Source organism: Mercenaria mercenaria, chromosome 17 (assembly GCF_021730395.1).
Source record: "Mercenaria mercenaria strain notata chromosome 17, MADL_Memer_1, whole genome shotgun sequence".
NCBI lineage: Eukaryota > Metazoa > Mollusca > Bivalvia > Venerida > Veneridae > Mercenaria > Mercenaria mercenaria.
In genome coordinates this window covers 66,823,518-66,839,500 of record NC_069377.1, presented here as the reverse complement: position 1 = coordinate 66,839,500, position 15,983 = coordinate 66,823,518, and the positions used below count along the sequence as shown (strand labels likewise).

General features: G+C 36.0%; 1 protein-coding gene across 11 annotated transcripts in view; it reads right to left on the bottom strand.

The window, feature by feature from the left end:
• Nucleotides 1-1,515: 1,515 nt before the first annotated feature.
• The window catches only part of LOC123537521 (myelin regulatory factor-like), a 99,340-nt gene continuing 84,872 nt past the window's right edge, over nt 1,516-15,983 (bottom strand). For 9 of the 11 annotated variants that reach the window (XM_045321264.2, XM_045321272.2, XM_045321266.2 and 6 more), the window contains 9 exons: nt 15,576-15,668; nt 14,050-14,082; nt 11,825-11,928; nt 9,835-10,040; nt 9,025-9,166; nt 8,479-8,638; nt 7,766-7,868; nt 6,281-6,340; nt 1,516-5,833 (listed from right to left, as the gene is read on the bottom strand). In XM_045321264.2, the coding sequence (XP_045177199.2) occupies nt 5,744-5,833; nt 6,281-6,340; nt 7,766-7,868; nt 8,479-8,638; nt 9,025-9,166; nt 9,835-10,040; nt 11,825-11,928; nt 14,050-14,082; nt 15,576-15,668 (991 nt within the window). In that variant the 3' untranslated portion in view covers nt 1,516-5,743. The remainder of the gene's footprint in view (nt 5,834-6,280; nt 6,341-7,765; nt 7,869-8,478; nt 8,639-9,024; nt 9,167-9,834; nt 10,041-11,824; nt 11,929-14,049; nt 14,083-15,575; nt 15,669-15,983) is intronic. The other 2 variants (XR_008368121.1, XM_045321268.2) reach the window with 2 other exon arrangements.

Sequence of the window (15,983 nt, the reverse complement as noted above, 5' to 3'; positions counted from 1 at the left end):
ATGACCCCTGTTGATTTTGAGGTCAATAGGTATAAGGTCAAGGTCACATTGAACCAGAACAGTAGAACTTTTGTTTACAGTGAGCATATTTCCGTTCCTTGTGCAGTTACTGAATGCATCAAGGGGGGCATTTCGTGTTCGATGAGCTCTAGTTACTTTTTATTACTAATACCACAGGGTTTAACATTCTTATATGCATATTTGAAATTTTTAGCTTGTTTCCCTAGCACATCCTCCTTATAAGTATTAGGGTGAACTTTAGTAGCATAACACATGTTATTGTCGCTTCCCGCGCTAGATTTCACTCGCACATCATTCCTTATCACTAATACCTATGAGGTGATAAATATTCCTATGAAATTGAAAGCTTAATATCACATACAAAATTTCATTACAACCGCCCTAGATAATAATCAAGGCAACAAACAAAACTTTTTGCTCGTGTAACAAAATTGTTATTCAGGGGGATGGCAATTCCTATGCAAACGAAAGCAAAAAGCATGAAATTGTAGTTTGCTTTGCTTGCATGTCTTCAGTTATTATTCTTTATACCACAGGGAGTGAACACAGCAAAACAATCACATTTAACATCTCCTTATGTACCATGCAAAATAAACTTTAAAAGTACAAAAAGTTCAAGCCCCACAACTCAGTCCTTTACCATAAAGTATGTTTAAAAAAATATATACCTATGCTATATATACAAAATTACTCTTGGTTGTGTGACCAGAAAAGGAAAAGAAAATTTTAAACAAGAGCACCACCTATGGGTGCCATCGCTCATCTGCAAGTGCTGGACAGTATGTAAGATAAGAGTTACAGTTCAGAATTTCTAAGTACAAAAAGGGCCATAATTCTGACAAAATGCAGGTTAGAGATATCTGGGAAGAAGATAGAAATTATTACCATTGCTCCAGCAGATATGGTTTTTGGCCTACATAGTCAGCTAATGACGATAAACAAGTGTGCAAAGTTTCAAAGCTGTACAGCTCTTAATAGTTTTTGAGAAAAGGCGGACCTAAACAAAACTTTTAACCAAGAAACTCAAACTTTTAACCAAGAAACTCTAATTTTCTAAGTACAAAAAGGGCCATAATTTTGACAAATTGCAAATCAGAGTTATGGTTCTTGACCTTCACAGTCATCTTATGATGATAAACAAGTGCACAAAGTTTCAAAGCTGTAGCTCTCATAGTTTTGGAAAAAAGGCCGACCTAAACAAAAAATTTAATCAACGCAAACGCTCAAGTAACGACAATACCACGTAGATTTTTTTCAAAAATCAGATAAGCTAAAAAGCCTCCAGTGAAAACCAGATATGCTGAACATATTTAACTAACAAACAATGAATGTTGCCATGCAGCTTAATAGCATTCCTGTTATATGGCAGTTACAGTTACACTGTTAGAAAAATAATTATATGACTTGCTAAGTGTTCAACAGATTGACTAAATGTAAAATAACATAGTTCTCTTATATGTTGCTTTACATCTTGAAGTAATAAGCAAAGCATAATTTTGTAAAATAGCTCACTTTATTTTATTCATTTTCATTATTAATACATAGAGTGTTTATCAAACATGTACACTATTCTAACAGTATAAATTACCTAATAGGTAGAAACCAGGCTCCTTGTTTATAAAACTCAGTCTGGATACCAGTCTCAAAATGGGATCTTCCCAATGGTGAGAATACTCTCCAAACTCAAATGGAATCTTCCCATTGGTAATATAAGAATACTCCAAATGGGATCTTCCCAATGGTGAGAATACTCTCCAAACTCAAAATGGGATCTTCCCAATGGTAAGAATACTCTCCAAACCCAAATGGAATCTTCCCATTGGTAATATAAGAATACGTACTCCAAATGGGATCTTCCCAATGGTGAGAATACTCTCTAAACACAAATATGAGACTTTCCAAATGGTGAGAATACTCTCTAAACTCAAATATGAGACTTTCCAAATGGTGAGAATACTCTCTAAACTCAAATATGAGATCTTCCAAATGGTGAGAATACTCTCAAAACTCAAATGGTCTGCAAAACTCAGTTTTATAACCTCTGGTCCTGAAGGGACAGAAAATACACAATCACAAAGTTTGCTTTAAACAAAATATTCAACAGCCTTAGTTGTATTATAATTTCATCATTTAAATGAAGACATTAACAACCTTATATTGACAATTACAAACCAAAGAAATCACAATAACAAAATATATAAATATGAAGTTGCAGTAAGTACAAGAAAACAGCAAAAACACACATGAACATATTAAAAATAACTGTGCTGTTTACATTGAGTTAATTTGACATATGAAGACTGAATGAATATGAATGAATGTACATGAACTACAACAAAAGTTGAAAGATGCATCCATTTTACATAAATTCTATTTTCATTAATACTAAAATTCTCCACATTTAACTATTATAAAAGTAGACCTACATTTTCTTGCATTCAGTGAATGTTAATCATATCTATACAATTATTTGGATGTTGAGTGATTTAAAAGGGAGTGATCTAGCCTCTAAGTTGTAAGTTACCTGAGGGTTTAATATCAAAGTCTTCTACTTGACATACTTGAAAATGCTGGTCTGGTCTGAAGCATTGTGAAGGAGTCATTGAGCAGAAGTATAAATCATGAAAACTTGTTCTACTGTTCTAATTCAGAAGTATTAAATAATTTTGTTATCTACAGTGAAATATCTGTAATTTAATTGACTAAAACAATGCTGTAGGATATTAAATGCAAATATGAGAATTATATGAAATATGCATAATTATAAATGATATATTGCACTATTCAGTCAATTATGCACATGACGTTATCAAAGCATATATACATTCTGTTCTCTGGAAACAGCAATATGTTAGAAATTGCAGTCCGTATAAATGGTCCCTAATATTTGATAATTATTATTATTATACCAGATTTATATAGCGCCCTTTTCATGATCAATTTCACGTTCAAAGGCGTTTTACATAGTTCAAATGCAGCCACACAGGGCGCATAATTCATCCTCTACTAGTACAGACACAGAGCGATCTGACCAGAGGGACAGAGTGAGACAAAGCTCCCACGACAGAGAGATCAGAAATCAGATACAGGCTTGTCCGGCTAACTTAGCCTAGCTCGTTGCGAATAGACAGCCTAGTTCTTTAACGTGCCCAGTGTATAGCACTGATACACACAAGGATTGCCTGGGTTCCTGACCAGTACACCTCTAGTTGGGTGGGAAACACTGAAAAGCGTTTTTTGCAATATAGTGCTCAAATAAAACATTCTAGAAAATCAGCAAAGTTCGAACTTTTTGTGAAAACATGCTAAAAATGCTTCTAAAGGGAGATAATGAATGCTATGTACAATTTACAATACATGAATTAATTTCAAGGCTATTATAGCAATAGTTAGATACTGAGTAGAAAATATTTTGATTATAATGTATAATATTATTGCTTATCTAAAAATAAAAAAGAACCATAATATTATATAACATGATGCAATATGGACATATGAAAAGAATGAGATTGTGAAAACACAAAATTAAAAGCACTTATTTTAATGAGCTGAATCAAGCACTGTTTAATACAGTATATACACTGTATATGACACTTCTGCAGAAAAAAATGGATTTTTTCTTTCCTTTTTCACAAAATGCTTAGTAAATTTTTTTTTTAGAACAGCAATCTTTACAACAAACACATTTTTCTCTTCCTACAGGTGTTCACTCTAGATTACACTTTATTTATAATAGTGAAAATAACAATACTACCATCTTATAATCTATAATGTGGAATAAGGCACCAAAATAAACAGACCTCTTTTTAAAGTCCTTTTTCAAGCATCGCTGATTTTTTAATTGTTGAGTATATGCTAACACAGAACATTTCTGTTTCAAATGCATTATGATTAAAACATATAAAAGACACAACAGTACATAAAGTAACAATGGTAAACAATGGTAAAAATGGTGACTGTTAAACATTATACAAAACATGGAATGTAATCTTATAAATTTAACAATATCAAGTAAAAATATGATAAAAACTGACTAAATGTACAAAAGTGAAAAACAAAATAGGAATTGTATTAAATGATTAGTACATATATATACCATCAAAGCCATGAACAAAGATCACCTGTGAACAGGGCTCACCTGTGAACAAAGATCACCTGGGCTCACCTGTGAACAAAGATGACCTGCGAACAGGGCTCATCTGTGAACAAAGATCACCTGTGAACAGGGCTCAACTGTGAACAAGGATCACCTGTGAACAGGGCTCAACTGTGAACAAAGACAACCTGTGAACAAGGATCACCTGTGAACAGGGCTCACCTGTGAACAAAGACAACCTGTGAACAAAGATCACCTGTGAGCAGGGCTCACCTGTGAACAAAGATCACCTGTGAACAGGGCTCACCTGTGAACAAAGATCACCTGTGAGCAGGGCTCACCTGTGAACAAAGATCACCTGTGAACAGGGCTCACCTGTTAACAAAGATCATCTGTGAACAGGGCTCAACTGTGAACAGAGCTCACCTGTGAACAGGGCTCAACTGTGAACAAAGATCACCTGTGAGCAGGGCTCAATGTGAACAAAGACCACAATCAGAGCTTCTAAGACTTGCAATTTCATTTCTTATTTTACTATTAATTTAAATATTTCAGTTAATTTTTACTTATGAATAAAGGCCACCTTTAAAGAAAAATCACCTAAGCATGGTCTATATATACAGGGTACATATAAATTCATTCAATAAGATCTATTTTATTCAAATTACATATATCTGAAGTTTGCAGCACAAATGAAAATTGCTTTTCATAAAAAATATGGTGTTTGTTGCTGTAACAGAAATACAGCTTTGCAGAAATACAGCTTTGTTTATAGGTATAAATTCAAGTAACAAAGTCTGGACCTGTTTAACCTTCAGCCTGCTGGCGGCAAGTCATTTTGCATTGTAGGCTGAGCATTGTCTGCACTGTTTGCTATTCAGTCAGTAAATTTTCAGTGTACACCCCTCTGAATAATAAGTGGTACTGTCCAGATTGAGTGATGAAAAAGTCCATTTTAGAAATTAAGTGGAGTAAAGGTTAAAAAGTAACACAAGTACTGGTAAAATGATCTGGATTCTGAAGTATGGCAGAACTGTTGTCAATATTGCATTGAGATCAATTTGTTGGACTGTAAAGCAACCAAATTTCATAGGCCGGGGGTAACTTTTGTGGGGTTGTAATACAGAATATCCTATAAACAGCTATACACTTTCCTTTAAATTATTTCATATTTACACATCATTTTTTGATAATTTTCAAAACTGTATTACAAACACTTAATTTCTAGTAAAAAATTTCTCACAATAATGTTAAGAAGACTTCACTTTGAGTATAAATAATATGTTCAAATTTCAGACTTAAAAACAATAATTCCCCTTCCACAGCAATTTCATATACTGTATTTTGCAGTGGAAAAGCTTCATACATCTCTGTTCCAACTCATGCATTTTTAGAAGTCTTCCTGGCTAAATCACTTCTTTGAAGACCAGATTATTTTCAGACGTATACACGGATATGCGGCCATTCTATGTTGTAGTTGTATAAACTCCCAAAGTCCTATGTAGGTTCATTTTCTTGCCAAGACCAGGTTATATCCGACATTTACATTCATATGTCACCGTATAACTACTTCAAACTGTACAAATCCTGGATGTATTTTGCAAACAGCAGGATTTTTTCCAATGTTTAGCTGCAACTTCTTGCGAAAAGGATGTTATATTCTACATAAATACCAACTGATTCTTCACCTGGCTGCACACATACATTTGTATTATCCTGAAAGTAATGATGTAAATATATAAATGTACTGTTACTTCAAAATATTTTATACATTTACAGTTTCAAAATACCTTTGATCTTCAATTTGTTTGCTATGATAAGGTAAAGCATGTTAATTATGTGACATTTTGCAAATTAAATATTGAGGTAATTCTGTTTTATATATCACATATTATTCTTATAACTGGAAACAGTTCACATATCTGTGTCTGTTAAAATGGATTTTTCAATACATAAATTTTCTATCATGTTCTAATATTACAGATTTATCAATACAGTAGACATGTATTTACAAACAGATGTACCTTTATGAATCATCCACTGTAGAGTTGGACCAAAAAAGGTCTATTAATATGACTGATATATTACTAGAAAATCAAATTTTAACTTTGTATAGCAGACACTAAGATATATTTTGATATTACAAATTAAAAAAAAAATTACCTGTGTTGTTACTCTAAACCTTAGGAAACTAGAGTGGTATCGACCAATTGGAATCTTCCACTGAAAACAGAAAGTATAAGTTGTTCACATTGTATGCAATTGGCAAAGACATATTCAAATACTGAGTTAAAGCTACTTGTGAAGAGTTATACATCTCCAGTCACAGCCTGACATAGTCAAATCTTGCAATGAGAAATGCAGTAATATTACAACTGAAAACCACTATCAGATACATGTAATTACGGTACCTATTTAGGATAACCATTTTTTTCATCATTTCAAAAGCATCTAAAAAGTATTACTCATCTGAGTTATCATATTAGTACTTTACAAAGATTGCTAAAAAAGCTTACAATTGTCAGTAAGTTTATACCATAAGACTTCATTTTAACACCCAACAAAGTAAATGTGTGCATTTAACCAAAATGAGATAATATGAAACATTTACCATGCAGAGGTAAAATGAATGCCTTTATCATGCTGAAATAACATAAATGACTTTACCATGCCGAGATAACATGAATGACTTTACTATGCCGAGGTAACATGAATGACTTTACTATGCCGAGATGAAATGAATGACTTTACTATGCCGAGATGACATGAATGACTTTACTATGCCGAGGTAACATAAATGACTTTACTATGCCGAGATAACATAAATGACTTTCTATGCCGAGGTAACATAAATGACTTTCTATGCCGAGGTAACATAAATGACTTTACTATGCCGAGGTGACATGGATGACTTTACTGTGCCGAGATAACATAAATAACCATCTATGCCGAGATAACATAAATGACTTTCTATGCCGAGATAACATGAATGACTTTACTATGCCGAGGTAACATAAATGACTTTACTATGCCGAGGTAACATAAATGACTTCACTATGCCGAGGCGACATGAATGACTTTATTATGCCGAGATAACATAAATGACTTTCTATGCCGAGATAACATAAATGACTTTACTATGCCGAGGTGACATGAATGACTTTACTATGTTGAGGTAACATGAATGACTTTACTATGCTGAGATAACATAAATGACTTTACTATACCGAGATAACATTAATGACTTTACTATGCCGAGATAACATAACTAACTTTACCATGCTGAGGTAACATGAAGGACTTTACTATGCCGAGATAACATACATGACTTTACTATGCCAAAATTACACGAATGACTTTACTCAAATCTACAGAGAAGTTGCATATTCATTCATACATGTACTTATTTCACTCAAATCTACAGGGCAGTCATGTAGATTCAGACTTACTTCATGAACATCAGTCTACTGAGAAGTGAAGAATACTTATGTATTCATACTTATCTAATTAATGTCTACTGAGAATCAGGGTGTATTTATTCATACTTATTTAACTAACATCAGTTGAGATGTCACAAAATGTATCATAACAATTTCTCTCACATTTACAGAGTAGTCACACATATTTATCTACATTAATTTCGCCTACCTCCACAGCAACATCAGGCAAATCTACCTCTGTATCTAGGTTTGTATCACAAAGTCTAGTAACACCGTGGTGACACATGTGAATATTCAGATTATCTGCCACCCTGTAAGAAAGAGAACTTATTATACAACAGATACTGAAATACACGAGTTACAAACTTTGTGTAATATGACAAAATAGAAACATATGAAACACTCTCTGAAAAATGCTAAAGACTAGAAAACGAAATACTGATGGCCATGTTTTTTTTTTTAATGTTTCAAGTAACTTCAGAATAGTCCCATATTTTGCACAGGTTAGAATTTTGCAGTTTGCTAAGGTTACAGCTGAAGAACCAGTTCAAATTTAAGTCTGTAGATTGATATTTCCATTCCTTTTAGTATTGATTTTAACACCAGTGGTGTAGGACGCACGCATATGACTCCTACCCTAGAGGCCAGGATCAAAGCATTTTTGGGTTTTAAGCCACACTAGCACAGTTCAGTTCATAGGTGAATTTTAATGGTGGAGGAAGACCAAAGGTGACCCTCCAGTTACCATTTCATTCACAAAGAAGCACCTGGGTAGAACCACCAGCCATCTCTAAATCGGCAGAATGACTTCCAAACGAGAACCAAAGCCAGACTTTATCCTACAGAGATGAGGGGAAGTGATAGTCAGCTATTTTATCTGCTTGACCATGGAGGCTCCTTCAACCAAAGTAAAATACCTACCCAAACTTCAATGTGTACATCCTCATATCAAAATATTTGCTGTATAAAATGTTGTAGGTAAAGTTGTTTTGCATGGAGAACTCCACATCTTTGTATTGTTCAGTCAATGTAAAATTCAACTCCGGAATCGATATCTGGGCCAGGAAGGCTGCATTTGGATCTGTTGAAAAAAAAAGTTTAAAAAAATTAATTATATGTACTTAGTCTTTCAACTGTTTGCCTTCCCTGAAAAATATGGAGAAATATGGTCTTAGTTTGAAGAAAATTTTTGAAACATGCAGTATATTAATTATTCTATGAATCCATTATACATGGACCACAGGCCATAAAAAGCATATTTTCAAGGGTTTAAAAGGTACAGAGTGGACATTACTTTGTGAAAGAGAGACAGACAACAACTGGACCAAAAACAATATGTCTACCACCATAAATTTTATAGGAGACATAACAAACATGTTTTTTTGCTACCAAACTATCTCGGTAGGTATTTAAACTGCAAAGTTTCAAGCAAATTCAGTTTTACTGTACCGGCCCCTTTTTTCATACCTGGCTGTGTATTTCTCCGGCGACGCCTGTAATAAGGACCTCCTGGTATACTGTTTGACTGGTCATTTTTACCCATCCCAGTTCCCATGAACTGACCATTTTGGTTGATTACAACCTGAATTTTGTCTGATGCTGATGTTGTCTGTAAAAAATATATAGGGATGCTACACTCAACAATATTTGTTATCAATTATGCATTTTGCATTATCGGAACAATTAACTTATTAAGAAATATTATCAGTTTTCAATATTTTTCCTTGTAAATTTGCAGTGTGCTACACCCACCACAGTTATGTCTGATACATATACTCATTTTACTTACAATCTACCAAAAATGAATACGATTAGTACATGAGACATTTCAAATTTTGAGCATAGTTTTGCATTTGCAGACAGACAACAGTTTTGGCAAGACTAATGGTGTTTATTATCAAAAGGCTCCAGGTCTGAACCAACTACAGATTCTTCACAAAAACCTGACTTGTACTCAGTCAGCTTTATCTAAGTTTGTTTTCTAAAGATTATGTTGCTTTTAATCTTACAAAATGATAAAAGAAAAATATATGCTGTATGGTGGATAAACTTTGCAATGGTTTTATAATCCCTAACAATAGTGAAAAGAGGAACTAGCAAATTCAGATCAGTTGGGATTATTTAGCAGCATTATCTTCGAAAGTGTAACCACCTATGAATTGCAAAACCTTAACAATGTGTACAACACTGCGCTTTCTCAAATCATCAATATTAAAGATTTCGTGAAAATTCCCTATCTACAGACAGTATATGAGGGTCCTAAAGTAAAACACTAACGGGAGCATCTCCCTGCCCTTGTCCACTGTTATTGTTGATGATGGTGTATGGGGCGTTTGTTGACTGTAGAATCCTCTGTCCTATGTCTTCCAGGAACTGGGAATATCCACTTGTGTCAACACCCTGGTCACTCTGGGGTCCACAGCACTGTTCTTCACAGTCTGGCGGCCCACACGGGGCTTGAAGAATATCCGCTGGTCCTGATACTAATACAAATATGTATAGTAGTTAGTAACATGAAAACTAAAAACATCTACATGTATATAATATGTGCATTCCTACATGTATTATCTGTACAACTGGTTTGACGTGGGTTTCTTGCAGTATTTCACTAACTTCATTTATTGTGAATATACTGTATCAAACTGAAGTTAAACTTCAACATAATTATGTACAATTTCAGCAGAATCTTCAAAATTTAATATTCTGCAGAAACAACATTAAAAATAACTTGTATATTCTGCTTTTTGATTCACTTTTTCTGTAACTTTAAACACAAGACCATTAATCATTGCCATCATTGTGAAAAACTCCAAGCTGGCAAAAGGTTCTATAATGGGCCAAAAACTTACAAGGACACAGTTATATTTTTGTCAATAAAATTAAAATGATTCAAGATATGTTCTAAATTTGCCTGCATATTGTCGCAATCAATTTAGGTCTGCAAATCAAACAGTTCTGACTACTGACAGGCAAGCTTAAAGTATACACTTATTTGGACCAAGGGCCAACAGTGTTCACTACTGACAGGCAAATCATTCAATAAGTGTATACTATAACAAGAGCACCGCCTTGCGGGTGCTGACGCTCATCTGATTTTTTTTTTGTGTAATAGAAATATTGTCCTACCCACGATTTTCTAAGTATAAAATGGGCCATCATTCTTGCAAAAAGCAGGATAGAGTTATGTTTCTTGATGTACAGTGTCCACTTATGATGGTGAAAAACTGTTGCAAGTTTTAAAGCAATAGCTTTGATAGTTTATGAGAAAAGTCAACTTAAACATAATACTCAACAAAGAAAATGATTTTCTAAGTCCAAAAGGGGCAATAATTATTGCAAAAAGCAGGATGGAGTTATGTTGCTTGCTATACAGGGTCAGCTTATGATGGTGAACAAGTGTTGCAAGTTTCAAAGCAATAGCTTTGATAGTTTAAGAGAAAAAGTTGACCTAAACATAAAACTTAACCAAAAATCTGATATTTTCTAAGTCCAAAAGGGCCATAAATCTTGCAAAAAGCAGGATGGAGTTATGTTTCTTGCTGTACAGGTCAGCTTATGATGGTGAACAAGTGTTGCAAGTTTTAAAGCAATAGCTTTGATAGTTTAGGATAAAAGCTGACCTAAACATAAAACTTAACCAAGAAAACTGATTTTCTAAGTCCAAAAGGGGCAATAATTCTTGCAAAAAGCAAGATGGAGTTATGTTTCTTGATGTACAGGGTCTGCTTATGATGGTGAACAAGTATTCCAAGTTTCAAAGCAATAGCTTTGATAGTTTAAGAGAAAAGTTGACCTAAACATAAAACTTAACCAAGAAATCTGATATTTTCTAAGTACAAAAGGGGCCATAAATCTTGCAAAAAGCAAGATGGAGTTATGTTTCTTGCTATACAGGGTCAGCTTATGATGGTGAACAAGTATTCCAAGTTTCAAAGCAATAGCTTTGATAGTTTAGGAGAAAAGCTGACCTAAACATAAAACTTAACCAGGCAACGCCGACGCAGACGCCGACGCCGACGCCGACAACCGCTCAAGTGATGACAATAACTCATCATTTTTTTTCAAAAAATCAGATGAGCTAATAAAATGATCAGTTAAAATAATACAGATTTATAATTTTTAATATTTTATTGACATTGCTGTTTTGAATTTCTTGATACTGTGATTTTTGGAGGCATGTCCTTTTAATGGCTAAATCTAAATTTCTGACTTAGACTAATAAATGAATCATGGTAAAAGTTAACTCAACTAAAAGAAACGACCATACCTGGTGTTGTATTGTCCTCCGGAGGATTGAACCTCGTACTGGTGGGGTTAGTAGGACGTACATGCTGGGGTGAACTCCCTTTATGCCCTGTACTATTTGTCCCACTGAAAACAAACAAAAGATCAATCTTATTTCTTTACGAACTGATTTTTTTTTGGTGCATTAGGCTATCACTATATGGTAAGCTGATTTACACTGTATTGCTATCCATAACCCCTTGATATTTAGTTACTTAAAACAAACCAGATTGGTTTTAAGAGAATTCCTTTAGCACATGACTTTGTCACTTAAAACATATATTTCATCTTAAAAAAGCAGTATCATTTCAAGCGAATCCTAAAGGAATATTCGCTGAGTGCCATCTGAGTGTTCTTGCTTCAATTTTAGCCAAATTTACAAATAAATGTGCAGGAATACAGTGTGGATTTCTGTGCTACAAATCAGATAAGTGTGGATGTGATTGTGCAACAAGTTTTATGTGTGCTACAAGTCAGACAAGTGTGTAAGTGATTGTGCAACAAGTTAGAGCAGTATGGATTTGTGTGCTACAAGTCAGAGCAGTACAGATGTGTCCACTCTACAAGTCAGACAAGTGTGAATGTGTGTGCTACAAGTCAGAGCAGTGTGGATGTGTGTGCTACAGGTCAGAGCAGTATGGCTGTGTCCATTCTACAAGTCAGACAAGGGTAAATGTGTATGCTACAAGTCAGAGCAGTATGGATGTGTCCATTCTACAAGTCAGACAAATGTGAATGTGTGTGCTACAAATCAGAGCAGTGTGAATGTGTGTGCTACAAGTTAGACAAGTGTGAATGTGTGTGCTACAAGTCCGAGCAGTGTGAATGTGTGTGCTACAAGTCCGACAAGTGTGAATGTGTGTGCTACAAGTCCGACAAGTGTGAATGTGTGTGCTACAAGTCAGACAAGTGTGAATGTGTGTGCTACAAGTCAGACAAGTGTGAATGTGTGTGCTTCAAGTCAGAGCAGTGTGAATGTGTGTGCTTCAAGTCAGACAAATGTGAATGTGTGTGCTACAAGTCAGAGCAGTGTGAATGTGTGTGCTTCAAGTCAGAGCAGTGTGAATGTGTGTGCTACAAGTCAGACAAGTGTGAATGTGTGTGCTACAAGTCAGAGCAGTGTGAATGTGTGTACTTCAAGTCAGACAAGTGTGAATGTGTGTGCTACAATTCAGACAAGTGTGAATGTGTGTGCTACAAGTCAGATCAGTGTGAATGTGTATGCTTCAAGTCAGACAAATGTGAATGTGTGTGCTACAAGTCAGAGCAGTGTGAATGTGTGTGCTACAAGTCAGAGCAGTGTGAATGTGTGTGCTACAAGTCAGACAAGTGTGAATGTGTGTGTTACAAGTCAGAGCAGTGTGAATGTGTGTGTTACAAGTGAGACAAGTGTGAACATGTGTGCTACAAGTCAGAGCAGTGTGTATATGTGTGCTACAAGTCAGACAAGTGTGAATGTGTGTGCTACAAGTCAGAGCAGTGTGGATGTGTGTGCTAGAAGTCAGAGCAGTACGGATGTGTCCATTCTAAAGTCAGACAAGTGTGAATGTGTATGCTACAAGTCAGAGCAAGGTGGATGTGTGTGCTACAAGTCAGAGCAGTACGGATGTCCATTCTACAAGTCGGACAAGTATGAATGTGTGTGCTACAAGTCAGAGCAGTGTGGATGTGTGTGCTACAAGTCGGACAAGTATGAATGTGTGTGCTACAAGTCAAAGCAGTATGGATGTGTGTGCTACAAGTCAGAGCAGTACAGATGTGTCCGTTCTACAAGTCAGACAAATGTGAATGTGTGTGTTACAAGTCAGAGCAGTGTGAATGTGTGTGCTACAAGTCAGAGCAGTACGGATATGTCCATTCTTCAATCAGACAAGTGTTAATGTGTGTGCTACAAGTCAAAGCAGGGGGATGTGTGTGCTACAAGTCAGAGCAGGTGGATGTGTGTGCTACAAGTCAGAGCAGGTGGATGTGTGTGCTACAAGTCAGAGCAGTGTGAAAGTGTATACTATAAGTATGAGCAGTGTGGAAATGGTGCTACAAGTCAGAGCAGTGCATCATAGTGTGTTAAAGGGATGGGCAAACTCTTAATATTGGATTTAGTTTTTCCACTTTTTATTTCAATTATGCATTACTGAAGGGTATGGGGCTTAGTTTTTTAAAAGCAGATTTGTAGTGAACCAAGAGGATGCTTCATAAAATGGGTGGTACCTGCTTGATACAGTATGAGACAATGGCCTTTTTCTTAAATAAAAAGAACAAAGAGAATGACATTTAAGAATTGATATGATTTGTTGAATTTGGGTTTAACTCCATAGTTCAACAGTATTTCAGTTATGTAACTGGTGCAGTAGTATATTAAAAACATACCAGTGTTCCTGGATTCATACCAGTATTCCTGGATTTTGCACCAGTACTAAATTATTGTCAACTACTGACTGACACATGAATCAGAGACCCCTACCAGTCTGATATTTCCAGCATCTGATTGGTCTATACTGATCACAGAACTATAACTGACTGGACGTTATGAGACTGGTCTCAAAGACTGGACGTTATGAGGCTGGGCTCCAAGACTGGACGTTATGAGGCTGGTCTCCAAGACAGGACATTATGAAACTGGTCTCCAAGACTGGACGCTATGAGACTGGTCTCCATGACTGGACGTTATGAGACTGGTCTCCATGACTGGACGTGATGAGACTGGTCTCCATGACTGGAAGTTATGAGACTGGTCTCCATGACTGGACGCTATGAGACTGGTCTCCATGATTGGACGTGATGAGACTGGTCTCCAAGACCGGACGCTATGAGACTGGTCTCCATGACTGGACGTTATGAGACTGGTCTCCATGACTGGACGTTATGAGACTGGTCTCCAAGACCGGACGCTATGAGACTGGTCTCCATGACTGGACGCTATGAGACTGGTCTCCATGACTGGACGCTATGAGACTGGTCTCCATGACTGGACGCTATGAGACTGGTCTCCATGACTGGACGCTATGAGACTGGTCTCCATGACTGGACGCTATGAGACTGGTCTCCATGACTGGACGCTATGAGACTGGTCTCCATGACTGGACGCTATGAGACTGGTCTCCATGACTGGACGCTATGAGACTGGTCTCCATGACTGGACGCTATGAGACTGGTCTCCATGACTGGACGTTATGAGACTGGTCTCCAAGACAGGACGCTATGAGACTGGTCTCCAAGACTGGACGCTATGAGACTGGTCTCCATGACTGGACGTTATGAGACTGGTCTCCATGACTGGACGTTATGAGACTGGTCTCCAAGACTGGACGTTATGAGACTGGTCTCCATGACTGGACGATATGAGACTGGTCTCCAAGACTGGACATTATGAGACTGGTCGTTATGAACCTGGTCTCCAAGACTGGACGTTATGAGACTGGTCTCCATGACTGGACGTTATGAGACTGGTCTCCAAGACTGGATGTTATGAGACTGGTCTCCAAGACTGGACATTATGAGACTGGTCTCCAAGACTGGATGTAATGAGACTGGTCTCCAAGACTGGTCATTATGAGACTGGTCTCCATGACTGGATGTTATGAGACTGGTCTCCAAACTCTACTTTTATAAGCTCATTATACTGTTCTTCCTTTACGGTTATCAAAAATACTGACATTTGATAAGGTAATGTTACCAAAACTGAAGACATCAAGATAACCATTACTAAAACTGCTAATAAAAAGTATATTACTTACCTGTCTGGATATATATGATTTGTTGTATGAAAGGTATCACCGGAGTTATCCTTCTGCCGTTCCAGTATATATAATATTGTTATTGCAATGAGACTGAAAGTGAACAATATGATTATTGTTATCAGAATTATGCTAAAATGGATAACAATGATACTTAGATACTTGAACAAAATATAAGATACCGGTGCATCTTTAATTTCTGCTCACTCGCCATCAGTATTTCTCCATATATTGATATATATGCTAAAGATCACTTTTGCAACATCAGTTGTATATCATACATTCAGTAAGTGTAAATAATATGTAAATTAAAATAATATTAGCTTTGTATTGAGAAGCAAACAGTCTTTTTTTGTATGGTGTAACATTATTCTACTTAAATCACTCTACATTTCCACTTAAGAAGCT